General features: G+C 34.7%; 1 protein-coding gene across 7 annotated transcripts in view; it reads right to left on the bottom strand.

Annotated features, from left to right (window-relative positions):
• The window catches only part of IDE (insulin degrading enzyme), a 69,921-nt gene that overhangs the window by 10,058 nt on the left and 43,887 nt on the right, over positions 1-15,976 (bottom strand). For 6 of the 7 annotated variants that reach the window (XM_087765843.1, XM_087765845.1, XM_087765838.1 and 3 more), the window contains 6 exons: positions 14,115-14,259; positions 11,223-11,333; positions 8,877-8,997; positions 6,491-6,582; positions 4,051-4,162; positions 2,791-2,958 (listed from right to left, as the gene is read on the bottom strand). In XM_087765843.1, the coding sequence (XP_087621969.1) occupies positions 2,791-2,958; positions 4,051-4,162; positions 6,491-6,582; positions 8,877-8,997; positions 11,223-11,333; positions 14,115-14,259 (749 nt within the window). Of the gene's footprint in view, positions 1-2,790; positions 2,959-4,050; positions 4,163-6,490; positions 6,583-8,876; positions 8,998-11,222; positions 11,334-13,433; positions 13,579-14,114; positions 14,260-15,976 lie in introns of all 7 variants that reach the window. The other variant, XM_087765840.1, reaches the window with a different exon arrangement.

Here is a 15,976-nt window from a genome sequence, read left to right as displayed (position 1 = left end):
CCTTGTTTCAGCATTAAGTTTGTCAAACGTGGCATGTTTAACAGGAATGAAATTTTATGCTAAGTTTAATTCTGTATTATAAATGAAATAATGCAGGTTTTCAAAATATGCCACTATATTTTTTTAAAACATCTTTATTTCGCTGAGGTAAATATCAGTTCAGGGGAGGGGCAAGGAGGAGGTGAGGCAGACCAAGACAGAACAAAAGGAATTCTGTCATCAGGATTAGGTAACCAGAAATTAAATTGTACTCTAGTGTTTCATTAGACTCAACATTAGGAATTTATTATTAATTTTTTTGTAACATCTAGTCTGAATTCTCTTTGCTGCAATGTAAGACCACTATTTCTCATCTTATCAATTAGATACAAAGAAAGTATTATTCCCTTCCTTTTTGTTGCAGCTTTTGCTTATCTGAACACCAAACCTTTTTTCAGTCTTCTTCCCCTCTTTAATAACAGATCTGTCACATTTCAGTCTTTTAAATGTTGTTTTATAGCTCTCTAATCGCTCCTTGATGCTCATATCAAAACTGGATGCGGTATTTCAAAGTCCTTACCTGAACAATATAGGAGTAATATTGTGTGTGCATCTTGGAAGCTCCCATTTATATATCCCAGCATTTTATACAGCAGCACAACACTGCTGATTTATGTTCTACTTCTGTTCCACTGTAACCTGTAGGTTGTTTTCTACATAACTGCCACCTAGCCAGTTGCTTCCTAGCTTGCATCTGTGCCGTTGATTATTCCTGCCAAACCATTCCTACCAAATTGCATCTTGTCTTCATTCAAGTCATGTTTCCAAAATGTCAAACAAACTTTGAATTCTAATTCTATCTTCCCACACACTTGCAGCCACTCCCAGCTTATTATTATCTGAAGATTCAGTAAGTATATTCACTCTTCTATCATCCAGAGTTTTGGTGAAAATACTAGATAGCATTGGATCACAATAGAGCTCTGTAGAACACCATTTTTTCTAGTGAACTATTCCTGTCTATTCTCCAGTCATGACTTTCCAGTCTTACATCCAAACGTGCAGCACCTAGACCTAGGCACTCTCTCTAGCCTGTTTGAGAATGTTACACACCTTTCATACTATCAAGAAGAGATATACATCATCATCACTTCCATCCATACAGCCAAATTCTGTTTCTATAAAAAAAAGTTATGCTAGTCTGACATGAGTTTGTCCAGTAATAGTCTCTCAGTTATCTTCTATGAATTTAGAACTGTTTTGATATGTTATTCCGTATTTTACAGGAATTAGAATTAATCTGACTGATCTGTCATTTCCCTGCTCTTCTCTTTCCTTTTTTAAGGAAACATACAGCATTTACCCATGTTTATTTTTCCAGTACCTCATCTATCATCCACAAATTCTCAGTTGTAAGATTTCTAATTTCAGGATTTCATAATTTTGGGTTTTTTTAATGTAATGTCGAGTTCATCATGCCTCAACTCTTTAAAAGCTTCTAATTTACCTGAACAATCTTTAATCTGTTATTTTCCTGTTCAGAGGTAAGCCTTGGACTTTGATCACTGGTATTTATTTTGGAAATCATCTGGTCACAGTTGACATTTTAAATGAAAATTAACAAAGCCATCCTAAAACATTTTGACTTTTTTTTCCCCACCACTGACAACTTTTCTCTTCCTCTTTCTCGTACTGCTAAAGTATTTATTGAATGAGTTCTTGTTACTACTTCTACTGTTTAGCAAACTGCTAACTCCTGAACTTCTTTTCCCCTTAGCTTTCTCAGAGATCTTGTTAACAATTCCATGAAGTTTATTGAATTTTGCTGGTATTTCTACTGTCTTCCCTCCTAAGTCTTGTGAACTCTATCATTTGGCAGTTACGCCGTGCTGGACACACTCACACAAGTTCCTTCTCACTGGTTCCACCCCTCCTCTTTAGCTGTTACCTCCGATTTCTATACGAAACATGCCACCAGCAGATTCCAAAAACCTGCTAAATAACCTGGGTCCTGCCCTATTTTCAACAGATAACTAGATAGTTAAAATCCCTATGATCAGTATGGTATGGCTGATTCTGCTAGTTGCTCATAAAAAGTCTAATCTTGCCTGACCCCCCTGGCAGTTCATAGTCATCACACTGAGACATTCCCCGGTCTCTCACCTCTGAAAAAACTGTACTCCTCCTCATCAGTATTTCAGTCATGCAAACTGTCACGCAAAGTCTCCGTCTCTCCTTGTTATACTGTTTGGAATAACCTTACCAGTTCTCAGTCTTACTGGTTCAGGTAACAGTTATTTGTACTTATTGGTGAACAGCTGTATTCTTAAAAAGCCTGAAATGTATTTAGCATGGCAGCTTACTATGACCCATACAGCAGTGTTCCTAAGCTAGGGCTTGTGAATCATCAAGTGCACCTGAAAGTAGCATCACAAGCAGAAAAGAATGACCTACTACGACGGATTCTTTAAGAAGATCTAAAATTGAGGAAACTGATCTCATCTCGTTTTGGTAAAAATTCAAGATACGAAATTTTCTGTACAGTGATCAAATCTTTTTTTAAGCCAGAGTTGGCTTCAGATATTTCAGACTTATCTTAAGAATTATGCTTGCTTCCTCTCAATTTAGTGCACAGTAATGCACAGTAACGTTCCTTTGAGTCATCAGCAGTTGAAAGTATCTACATTTACCAAGTGCCCTTTAAATGGCATTCATTAAGCAGGGAAAGAACACCTCATCGTGTCTCACCTAAGTGCGTGAGTATGCGTGCACGTGTGTATACAGACACATAGTCACTATGGGAAAACTTACCTAATTGTTCCTTGGTGCGCAGGGTATTGAAGCATGGTTCTGAGATAATTTGACAAAAGAGCTCCAAAAACATATTCTCAGAAGTGCTCTGCATGTCTGTCTGGTAATATATTTCAATGCCACAATTGTTATGAACTTCATTTCTCTGTTGATACACAAACCAACCTCCTAAAAGACAAAGTTAAAACATTTAAGTTCATAAAAATGTACATTCTCATTGTCCACAATTAAAAACATAATGGTCTATCGCTTGTGGAATGGAATTATAATAAATGGTTTAGAACTGTAAAAGCAGAATTTCCACTGACAGCATACTTTTCATGAAACAAGTAAAGAAAAGATTATTTTAACACATCAAAATGTCATAGCTTGAGCATATCAGCAAGTAAACTGAAACAGGCTGCTTCTCCTCAAGCAAATACTTTTGGAACTGGAGTGGAATTCTGCATTGCCTCTACTGTGTAAATAGTTTCTAAAGACAATTTGTCAGAAACATTTGTGAACATCAAAAATAATTCAGCATGTAATACCAATAGTTTCTTTGGTATATGGCAGCTTCCATAAGCTGATGATCAACTATGGGTAATTGGCTTTGGCTGTATAGCTACATGTGTCATCATTCCTGTGTAACTCCCAGCAATTCCTTGAACCTCCTTTCATATATGTAAAATTTTTTTGCACAATAGAAGTAAAATCATATACAACACTATGAGACCAAAAGGATTTCTATTAGAAAAAAACAAAGTTACTTGTGTAAGAGCTTTTATTTTTCTCAAAAAGCAAGGGTCGTTTAGGACAATCCTTCACTGAATGGTCAACTAATACTCAAAAGTGCTCAAAGAATGGTGCTTATTCAAATGTGTATACTATGTGTGGCAGAGCGTGGGACAGGGCTCTTATTTCCATGAATCATACCGAGTGAATTAGGATTGAATCACAAAATCATAGAATGGTTTGGTTGGAAGGCACCTTAAAGATCATCTAGTTCCAACCTCCAAGTAGTCCAATTCACATACACAACTAAAAATGAAATAGAATTCATTTTCAAGTGTATGAGAAATGATATATTAGTGTATAATTTTATTAACAAAACCACACCCTAATTATATTTTTAAATTTAAAGTTTAAAATAATTTTAAGTAAGTGATTTTGAAACAAACTCCTAGCAACAGAGTAATATTCATTTTAAAATGCCATTAGCAAACAGAGAATCTCAATGTAACGTGCATTAAAAAATTGTAAATAAAACATTTAACTTACTGTCAGGAAGTTGCACTTCTCTGTATCTCACTAGCTGACTGGGAAGGAGTGGCTTTGTATGAGCGTGTTCAATGAGAGTGTCCTCAACCATCTGCATAATTCCTAATGCAGCCTGGAAGAGAAAACATAAGAGGGTTTTTTAATGACCATTAGTTACTCTGGACCTAACAGCAGGGTAGAAGTTTCCAATTACTGATGGTGACATGAGAGAGAAGAAAAAAATCAAGAATAGAAAGTAAGGATTTTGTAATTTAATAAAAATACAGTACAAGTTAAGTAGATGAGAGGAAGTGGGAGTTTGGGGGGCGAGGGTTATGCGTTGTTTTGTTTTTACATTTATCTTGTTTACATGTTTAACTACTTCTAGTCCTCCCCAACACTGTTAAAATTAAAGTTCAATGGGCTTTTTTTTTCCTTTCCCTTCACCACTTTGATGTACTCATCTTCCAAAGTTTGAAAATGAGATACCTACAATGTATGTTTGCAAAGCAAACGACGCCTCATCAGATGGAATTTTAAGAAAACAAATTAATGATTAAATTCAAACATGCATTCTGTTGATATGCTGGTAGTATCAGGACTCATTGCCCAGATACTTTCTTTTATTTGATGGATTAAAACAATAATAATAAAAAATCATAAGTAGTGAAAAAATTTTAGAAATCATTAGATTCATTGAAGGATTTAACTTCAAAAGCTTTACCTGTTAAGGGTTATATGTTCTTGTAGCTACTGGAAATTACAGTAACTTGCTACAAAGTAGTTTTGCCTAAAAGCCAAAATCTCTTAGTCTGCACTGCCACAAACTCACAACACAAGTGATCTTATGAAAAAAGTGCAAAAGGTCTGAAACTTAATAAACACATGCCTCCTCCCAACACCCCACCCAGTATCAAAGACAAATGGTTTGAAGTCTAACAAAACACAGTTTGAAAGGTTAGAGAAAAATATTATATATTCTTCCAATCAAGTCACCATATTAAAACAAAATATTTACAAGACGACTGTTCAGACAGATGTTCTGAACAGGATTAGTTTACTATTCATCCACTTGCAGCAAATAAATAAAAGGAAGAGTCAAAAAACAAATATCAGAATGAAATTAATTCAAGAAGAAATGGGTATTTTAAGCAGCTAGATAGGTCCAATTTTTCAAAAAGTACAGATTGACTAAAAAATTTTTCAGTATTGAAAGGTGTCACAAGAGTATGTAAATTTTGATTTAATTTTAGTTGGAAGAATGTCTTGGATCCAGGTTAAAATTTCTGAGCTTTGTCACTGATGACGACATCATGGGCACTGAAGGACAGAGAACTTTTCCTGCTCACATCTATTCAAGGAGGTTTGCAGATCATTTCTAAACCTTACACAGCTATGGGCATAACAGTACATCCTTCCCAGGTCTCTAGCTGTAGGACTCTTCAACAGCCACCCATTATGCCAACTGAAGAATGCATTTCTCTGCGGTGACTGCAGCATCATGGAAATCTAAAAAATCTGGTCATTTAGCTGTATTTCAGAAGGAACTGACTTTCGTATACAAATGTGTACGAAATAAGGAAGGAAAAATGTGAGACTATTTTTTTACTTTTCTCCACATGAAAAATACTCTATAAAATTAAAAAAAAAAAAAAAAATTTTTTTTTTAGAAACGTCCTTGAAAAAGAAAAGTTTGTGCATCCAGTGCTATTGGGTCCTTCACCTTTGTATTTTTCCCCTCCTTTCCAGTTAACTTTCTTCTCCATACATTCAGCAGTCACTAGCAGTGTTTATAGCATCTTATGCTAGTAAAGTATCACAGAGCTGACATAACATAGAAATACTGCTATATCAGCCCTATAAAAAAATTATACAAAAATGTACAAGAAAGGTACTACATTTTGTACATATATTCAAATATTTGGTTAGATTTTCTATGCAAATACAAACCATTACTATTTTAATGGAAGACAGAACAAATGTTTTCTGATTTTTACTCCCAAAAAGACACAACTGAGAGCTGACACTTATTTTTTATGGCCCACTATCCCTGTTTAGCTTTACACAAAGTACTTCACTTGGAAGGATCTTGGATTCTTAAATCTTTGCTAGTTAGCCTGAAACTTTTAAATGGAAAAGCAGGATCTGCAGCACATCGTTCCTTATGCAGCTTGATCACATCACAGTAATGACATGCAACATAGACTTTAAAATATTTAGATCATAAGTTGTTTTTTATTAAATTTCCAAGAGCAATACAAGGGCAGCACTTAGCCTAATAAATCGAAAAGTAGAAAAAATGACACTATGAAACTCTCATAAAGATAAAAAAGTACGAAGTCAAATCATGAAATCACATTTGGCAAAACTGCATTAAGATCTGAGAAGATTAAACTAGTCTTCCATTTTTTATGCTGCTTTTAAATAAAAAATGTTCTATTAAAGAAAGTATCACACCAACCTGTTTTGTTATATTGCCATGGAGAAGAGCTTCAATGTGTAACCGTGACAACAGTTGAGCTATAAAGGCCTTGAGGCGGGGAAGAGTGACATCTAGAATAGATATTTAGACAGTTAAAACAATTACGTGCATTTTTACATTAAGAAGTACCTAACTCATCATTAGATATGGTGCATTTCTTAGAGGAGGAGAAACTCATCATCATGAAAAAGTCAATCTCTCCTTAAAAATGCAACATTGGAAAGTTTCCAGGTCTAAATAGCAGCACTCATCATATAGTTTGTTTTGCTTAGAATTCACATACCGTCTGACCCAGATTCCGAAAAGAAAAAAAAAAAGCCTTCTTTCCAATCATGCTGAACAAACATTCATTCTCCAGAGAAAGCAGTTGCAATCATTCAGGTGGTGTTCCAAGATAAAGCCTTAGTTATTAACTAAACAAGCAGCATGTAGTTTATAACGCTGGAGAAACACACTGTGCATTTACCATCTAGGCTAAAAAACCAACCTCAACTCAAATACGGTGTTTTGATAGTATCTTTGTAACAAACAATACACAAGGAAAATATTTTTGCAATATATGCAAGAGTACGCATACATACACATTCTATGCTAGCCTGTCTTTGCAAAGCAGTTTTCCTATAAAATACAAAGTAGAGTTTAACATATAGAATCAATTGAATAAGAGAGGAAGGATGGTTGAATGGTTGGCGCATTCATCCCAAAGTCAACATCTCCATTCTTAATTCCCTGACACTACAAGAATACCCACACTATATCACCAAATCTATTAATTTCTCATTTTGTCATTTTCAACTAAAATAAAAGCTCATGTATTTCACAAAAGTTTTGAAAAGACAAATGCAATCAAGATCACGAGGTCACTCAGTTATTCAGTGGGGGATGCGCATATATCTAAAAGATTTGTGATTTGTATTAGAAAAACCTATGCCGTGTCTATCAGTCTTTCCCTCTCTTGAAAGAGGTAACTGACCACCAGTAAAAAATTCATTTCCATATTTTCCCCTGATTCCAAATCAACTTTTTATTGTTGTATAATCCTAATCTTAATTTTTGCCTCTAGAATTGCTTATTAATAGTGCAAAAGATTATGGTCACGTTGAGTGTGAGAGAGAAAAAGAGAAAAAAAAATTACACATAAACTCCCTGTATTTCAAGCAGATTTCCAGCAATGCTAAGCAGACAGCATTCCTTTCCAGCATTCCATTTTTAGCCATTCTTACGCTGAATACAGTAGCATTAATCTTATAAAGACAACTTACACACAGAACAGAAAATCTCTTATTTTTTCAAAATACGGTAGTCATTAAAAAAGGAATGACCTACATATAGCTGAACCCACTGCCATGAAAATCAGCGTTAGTTTTGTTATTGACTTCACAGGCAGCACTGGCACCACTGCTAACCTCAGAGACACCTGCAATCATTCAAGAAACTATACAACTAAACATTTATATTTCTATCCTGGAGCAATCCTGTAGAAAAAACACACACCCCTATGCAGCCAGCTCAGGGCATCTATAGAGTCTATCTTAATGAAGCAGTTTTCATCATCACAACTTCTAACAGTATGGTATGTGTTGGCCGTTGACAACTATGAATATGTATTCTGAATCCACCTCCTCAAATAAAACCAAAAGCCAGATATTCTTCTTGAAAAGAATGTCTTGGTGTATTCCAAGAAGACATTACAAGATATTTTGCAAACTGTCCCAGTTTGTCCCACCCTTTTTTTGTAACACAGTAAGATACGGGTAGGGAAGAGTTCTTCAGCTATTACTAAAATCAATCAAATCTCTTAATGTGAAATTTCTTCTTCCTCCAAATATAGTGGGATGCCTGCCCTTTGTGAAGAACCACAATGTTCTTTATTCTTTATTATCATCTACATAAATTATATCTTTTTTCTTTATTATCTACAGTTCTTTATTATCTACATAAACAGGAGTTAGGACTCCCTAATAATGGAAAAAACAAAATAGTATGCGCACTGGGAAGTACAATGCAGATACACTCCAATGCGTCTGCAAGATGTCAACTAGAACCACATGATTTTAGCAGTGTTGGTTAAGCACCGAATTCACCATACCCAGGCTCATGTCCACAAAGCCATTCAAGTTTTGCCTGAACTTTTACCTGCAAGCTTTGCCATTTGAGGCCTTTTGCCTGAACTATACTTTCTAGAAACCGGAGGACAAGTGCAGAGGCATCAACATCCACCAGCATCAGCTCAGGTCTGGCGCTGCAGGGGCTTCGCTTGAATAATGAGCAGATTTCAAAATAGATACCTTCATTAGTTTAGTAACAAGACATTTTCCATATGAAAAAATAAAAATAATAACATTTAAAACTGGCAGAACATTACCATCTAGAGCTTCTTTTAATTCATCTTTGGTCCAAGCAACTTCTGTCATCAGGAGTCGGAGATAATACATTGCATGCTGGTGAGGCTGTTCAGCCCTGAAGTTGTTAAGCGATCTCATGTACTAAAACAAAATAATTAAGTTCAAATTACAGAACTCTTATTTCTAAACATATTAACCTTGTACTCTCAACTTTATGTACCATCAAAAAGATACATTTCAAATGTCAAGAACATTCTCTTGCTTGTTAGACCTGTTAAAAAATTGTGTTAAATTACTTTAGTAATAATGTGGGCTTCTGAGCCTATGGATTAAGCAGTAACCATTAAGATAGTTGAAATGAGCATGAAATCAAACTTCTCCATAAAAATAATGACTGGAAATTAAATTATTGCAGTTAGACCTAAATAAGTATTTAGATCAAATTGCTCCACCCAAGAAATACACATTCTGTGATGACTGTCCGGGGGTGGGGGAATATCGCTAATAGAAAATCTGTTTTTCTCCCAGTTGCTTCCCTGGGCTTACTTGGTTAGAAAAATACAGGAGCATCTGGGAAATTCTTTGCATTCTTTGCCTGGATAAAGGAGGTATGAAAGAAGAATCAGTGAGCTTCTCCAAAGAAACTCCTTTCCAGTCCAGCTGCACCTTTACAAAATAAGCAAAACCTTTTTCCTCTACCAGAGGAACTGGAAAGTGCAAACTAATAGTTTTGGCAAGCTAGGATCTTTACTAGTACAGGAGAAAAGTGACTCATTTCAGGGTACGTAAGTGAGCATGAAGTTGCTGAGGATGCATTCTTCTATCTGTTCCAGCCAAAGCTGATATCTCCCTTATCTGTTAGGTGTAGACATGAGGGGAAAAACTGCAGTCTCCCCATCTGATTTAACTTTTTTGTATTTTGTCCTTATTTTACATACACAAAAGGCTTATGTAACAAAACTCTATAAAATGACAAAACATGCATATAATAGAGAGACGATGTTCAAGCAAACTATAAAGACAGTCGGGGAAACATCTTAAACTAAAAGAAAATCATCCAAAACGGATCATTCACAGACCTGTGGGTTTGGTTTTTTTACCTTGACATTTGTCGCATCCAGTTAAAACTTTCCAAACAATTAATGCATCTTAGGTACACAGAGCCTAAATAACGTGTTGTTATAATAAATCTACCTCATGTTTGATGTCCACCTGCTTAGGATTTCCTACTAAATAGTAATGAACTAAAGATAGCCCTGGTGTCTGTCTAGGCCAGTCACCTGTTCAAAAATCACCAGCAGCAGAGGATTATAGCTATAGCAAGCATGGAGTGATCTTCCCTGCAGCCCTAGCTCTCTCATGGAACAGGCTTCCCAGGGAGGTGGTTGAGTCCCCATCCCTGGAAGTATTTAAAAGGTGCGTAGATGTGGTGCTTAGGCACATGGTTTAGTGGTGGACTTGGCAGTGTTAGGTTAATGGTTGGACTTGATGATCTTAAAGGTCTTTTCCAAGCTAAATGATTCTTTGATTCTATCTACTGCAGACTACTTGCAAGCTTTCTGGGCCAGAAGTCAGCCTGTTCCCCAACACCAGTCTAATTCCTGTGCACTCATTTATACCTCCACAACAACTCATTGCTATGAGTGCCAATATCTAATTTGTTCATTTCCTTTGTTTTACCTCTGTCCTGCTCTAAAGAAAGTACCAGAAGAACAATTATGTCTCTTGTTTGGCTTAGCAAATGTAATCACCTTTCATAAATTTACTCCAGGAGCTTAAAAAAAAAAAAAAAAAAAAAAATCTGACTTTCATTCCATATATATAGATCAGTCATTACATTTAGGAAGTGAGACTTCCAGAAGTCAGCATGTCCTTAACCAGCTGGTTACTTTCGCACCAGAAGATCTCGGGCTGAGGAGCAGAGCTCCTCTTCACATCTGGGGAGAAGAAATGTTGCAAACCTTTCAACACTTCCTTTCCCCCTTCATCCATTTTCTCCTTCTTTTATGGCTAGATCCCATTGGGGCCTTTCCAAATTGTAAAACAGTATATGAAGTTAAGATTTCTCGCCCCATCCCCCTTCTTAGACTTCTACTCCTATAAAAAGCGAGTTGCAATCCCTTGATCAATCATAAGACTGACTGAAGAAAGATTTCAGGGCCAGTTATTTTTAACCGAAGAATGTAATATAAACACTTCGGGGACCTCATGGCCACAAAAAAAAACAAAAGAAAAAAGCTTCTGCAGTTCCAGTGAGGCAGAATTTCACTCTGTATTTCCATGGATAATCAGCCCTCAGATTTCATTTCAAGTCGATGCATTCAATTTTAAATTACTCCAAAATATAAATTTCTCATGTAGCTTACCGCTTCCTTGATAATTTCAAATCGTTTTTCATCAATCTCAAAAGTAGCCATTTTCTCAATGATCTTCTTGAGCAAGATATGTTGCTTGTCATTATAACCTTTTACAGAAAGCTATGGAAAAAGCGCATAATTTGCTTTAAATGTGGAAGATAAAAAGACTAAAACAATTACCAAGTCTTGTATGATTCAATGAACAATACACTTTTCAACAATTACTCTAAATTCAACGTTATTCAATATTAACTCATTCTGAAATAAAATCCTTTTACCCATCAAAAGATAACTTACTGATGAATATAATATTGCATAGTTGCCCAGGAGTTATGAATGCAGAGAATTAATGTAATTTCGTGTAGATGTTAGCAAACTGTACTCAGAATGCAGTTTTTTTAATGATTGCAAGTATTGAGTTCTGTCAGTAAACTGTACATTTGGAGTACTGAAATGGTTTTACTCTAGGTTTCTCATTTTAGTAATGAAATCCAGATTCACAAATACTCTCTAATTTATTTTTAACCTTGTTTCATGTTTATCTTGCTGCTCATAAAAATATTTTACCTAAGTGGAAGTAAGCAGTACTACAAGAAAAGGGGTACTGTCAACAGCAGCACAATTTATAACCAGGATGATGCTGGGCTGAAACACCAAGGTAGTTAGTCTACAGTCGTAATGAGATATTGATCTGATCATACACATCTTTTTGAAAGTATAAATGGAAATATTGGGTCATTTAAAAAAACAACATAGAAACTTAAAAAACACTATATGATTGCATCAAGCTACAGAAAGTTTGTCTAGTGAAAAAAGGCATTAGAAGGCCTTTTGGGGGGAAAAAACTTCAAAATTTGTTATCTCAAAACAGGAATTAAATTGGATTTGTGCAGTTTATTTATTAAGGGTAAAACTAAATTTTACGACACAAACCAACATACAGGTGGAATTCCTGCTTTTCAGTAGGAAGATTTTTTTTCTTTTATAGTTGCTGAAACATACCTGAACCATGAATTTGAAGAAAAAACTATCATAAATGAATTTATGACAAAGGCTGATACCCTAATTAGCATAAAAACCCAAACTGTTCAACAGTCACCAGTATAGCATCTGTCCTTGCTTAAAGTATCAACGTTGTACAGTTACACCTATTGACTATAAAACTTCTCACGATATGGAAAAGAATATTAAAAGTTCCCAGATATCAAAATGGAGTAAACGGATTTTAATATGCGAAAATAGAATCTTTACAGTAGAAGAATATAAAGACCCTACAAAAACCAGCTAATATTTAAAATAACTCTAAACTTCCAAACTGTGACTAACAATAAAGAAAATTACACACACACACATGCCCCCCCGCCCCTTTTTTTTTTAAGGAATTAACTCTGACCATGGAAACATCAGTAAGCTTGGAAACTGAAAATAGATAACCATGTTTGCAGTAAGTTAAGTGAATGCTACCAGGAAATGAGATTTGCGTTGAATAAAAAAAGAAATTGCAGCACTCTCTTTCATACAGAAAATGTAAAGACAATATGCAGTATATTCTCTTACTAAGATGCTTTGGAAAATAATACTTCTACAGGAAATTTCAAAACACATTTTGGTATAAAATGATGGTTAATGAAAGCTTTTAACAGAACTAACAAAGACTATTAAAATCTCCTAACATAAATCTCATAGGAGAAGCTGAGTAAGAAATAACTATTTATCATAATACCAGTATTTACCAAGTAAGTATTGTCAGCACTTTAAAAGAGATTATAAAACACGTAATAAAAACAAACACTAAGGAAAAACCATAAATATCCAGCATTGCATTCTAACGAACACATGCACAATCCATTTCCACAGCTCAGTACAGCAGAACTAGAGAATTATAACAAAATCTGTAAAGTTGAGATTCATTCAACAGAAAAGTTAATCTTTTTATATAGAAACCAGCACTAGTACTTTCAAGATTACCATGCAAGCAAGTAAAAATGTGAACTAGAATGCAACAATTGCACTGCACACAGGTTCACAAGACACTGCAATCTTAAACCGGTCACTCATTACAGATTAAAATATAGTTTTGCTTTGCCTTTAATTCATGAGATATATGCAAGGAAAAAAACATTAACCATCTCATTTAGAAATGCAGAAGTCAAATGTTTTCTCCAAGCTCAACAACTCCCAAGCTGTTTCATTTCCTCCTGCGTTTTTTTTCTTACTTACAAGTATTGCATTCATTCCTGATGCAATGCCATAGATCAAACCTGAGAGGCGTGCTGCATATGTATACTCTTTTAAATCATCCTTCAATAACCTGATAAACAGGTATGTCATGTTGCAATGGAGAGGATCAGCATAAATGTAGCGACTAACAAAAAGAAAAACAAAAGAAATGCTTTGATACCTCAAGCAGTGACAAAGTAATGGATGAAGAAACATGACTGAAGAGTATGTATATGCAGCCTCATGATCAGTAGTTCTTAAACAGGAAAGCTGAAGTGTACCATTTATTTAATAGCATGAGAAGGGGGTCTTCTACCCCATCAGTCAGAAAGTTTTTAGTAGATATCTGACAAACTGAAATAAATATGTAAGCTTGGATTAGGGTTGCTTTTTTCTTTTTTTAAATGGAGGAACAAATCTTACAACTAATTAATTTCATGAATGGTATAAAAATAAAGAAGAAAATTTGCTTAATATGAATGGAAAGATTGTTGAAGACTTTGAAAAAAATTCAACTTAAAATTCAAATTAAAGAAAGGATGGTTAATAACCAAGATCAAAAGTAGTAACAGCCTTAGACCCATTTTTAAAATAAAAGTCCTTCCATCAAATCAATATAAAAATGTTGATGAGTGGAAGTAGTTTTAAGGCTCTAAGCTCTTCCTTGATTTGGGTACTTACATACATCCCATAGATGGTATTTTGGAGATCATAGTTCAAGCCAGCTAGTTCTGCTGCATATGCATACTCGTTGAGGGAGTCTTTGAGTAGTTCAAGGTACAAATAGGCCATGTTACAATGCAAGGGATCCACGTAAGCAAATGGGCTGGAAGAAAATGTTGAAAGTAAAATATGCAGTTTAAAATTATTTCTCAGTTTCTTTTGGCCTTTTAAGTTTGATCTGAAGGATACAATATTTACTGCGAGTATGCTGATGGATCCCATTATGAAGGATTCCTATTTTGAAGCCAAATATGAACATACCTGAAGATAATTATTTATCTTGCTTATGGTTTGAGCGATGCCTAAATATATTGAAGATTCCAGAGATACTCTTATTTGTGCTCATAAATCAAGACATGTTATATTTACTTTGCTGCACAGTCAGAATTCACCAGGAGTAGAATAAACTAAATACACCCTGAATAACCAACATAATTTAATAGACTGAAATGAAAGCCCACATACTGAACATTAATTTAATTAATACTTCTACACTATCAGAAAACAAAGTAGCTTCTGTTACAAAAATTAAGAGATTAGCAATTTGTGGCATGAAAAATATGCAGTACATGCTAAGTTCAGCTCAGGAAAGAAGTCTGGCATATCCATTTTCATACCACTGTAATTTTTGTGTTATCTTTTTAATGGCAACAACTATACAAGCTCTACTGTTGTATTAGAAGCATCTGATCACATACAATACTGTCACAAATTTCTCAGAAAGAGAAATGTAACTCAAAGACTCAAGCCATGTTTCAACTGCGCTAATTGTTAAATATCTGTGTGTTTTAAAGAGTTGCAAAGTCAAGTTATTTGCACTAGGATGGAATATTTATTTCTAAAGCTTCTGAAGTGCATGTAAATTCATTATCAATTTCACAGAAAGAATCAGCAGTATCTAAAACAATTTGCTGTCAGGATACGGCTTACAATTCAAAACCACGCCACTTGCATTTATTTTCCCTAATCGGTCACTAACAGTCATATTCAGAGACATGCTACTATGTATGTTTAAGTCTATATAGCATGGTATTTCACGTATACCAACATTAATGTTGTAAAACAAAGATCACATCAGCACACCACACATGCTGATAACTTTAAAACACATTGAAAAGGTATTTTTAAGAAGGTTCCTAGTAGTTTTTAGTAAGGCCTTGACTTCTTCCTTTTAGATAAAGGAAAGGAAGCATGGGAAGAGATTTAAAATAAATAAATAAATAAATAAATAAATAAATAAATAAATAAATAAATCAATCAATCAATCTATCTCTTAGATAAGCAGAGCCTACTATAGTCTGAAATCTTAGCCTAGGATATGGCTTTTTACCATAATTGGGTTAATATTTAACTATTACTGGGTTAATTATTCTGGGCTTGGACTTGTGTACCTTAAGCAAACAGGTCAGTGGAGAGAGAAGGAGGAAAAAAAAAAAAAAAAAAAAAGACTCTGCTATTTGCATTTCTCCCTACACTGAGAATTTCTGAAAACTGAGCAATTTCAATATGCCCACTGATGCAAACCTAATTAATATTGAATTTTTTAATTAAGACTGAATTCCAACCAAGATGTAGGTCAATCCTACGTTATCATAAACCTTCCTCCAAACTCATTATGTTCTTTTCCATTTTGATACTAGAATAGACACTTAATCAGTTTGAGTGATTAGTATGTCCATATCAGTTATAACTTCTATATACTCATTTAGCTGGTAAAGGCCAACAGGGAGTTTTGAAAATAATGAAGACTACTAAGTCATTAATCCTCAAGTGAAAAATAACAGAAAACAACTGTTATAACACTGTTTTGGGAGTTGCCT

The sequence above is a fragment of the Nipponia nippon genome, unplaced genomic scaffold (genome assembly GCF_047370975.1).
Source record: "Nipponia nippon isolate SJK-2023a ecotype South Korea unplaced genomic scaffold, ASM4737097v1 scaffold_3, whole genome shotgun sequence".
In the NCBI taxonomy this organism is placed as follows: domain Eukaryota; kingdom Metazoa; phylum Chordata; class Aves; order Pelecaniformes; family Threskiornithidae; genus Nipponia; species Nipponia nippon.
This window is presented reverse-complemented; position numbering and strand designations above follow the sequence as displayed.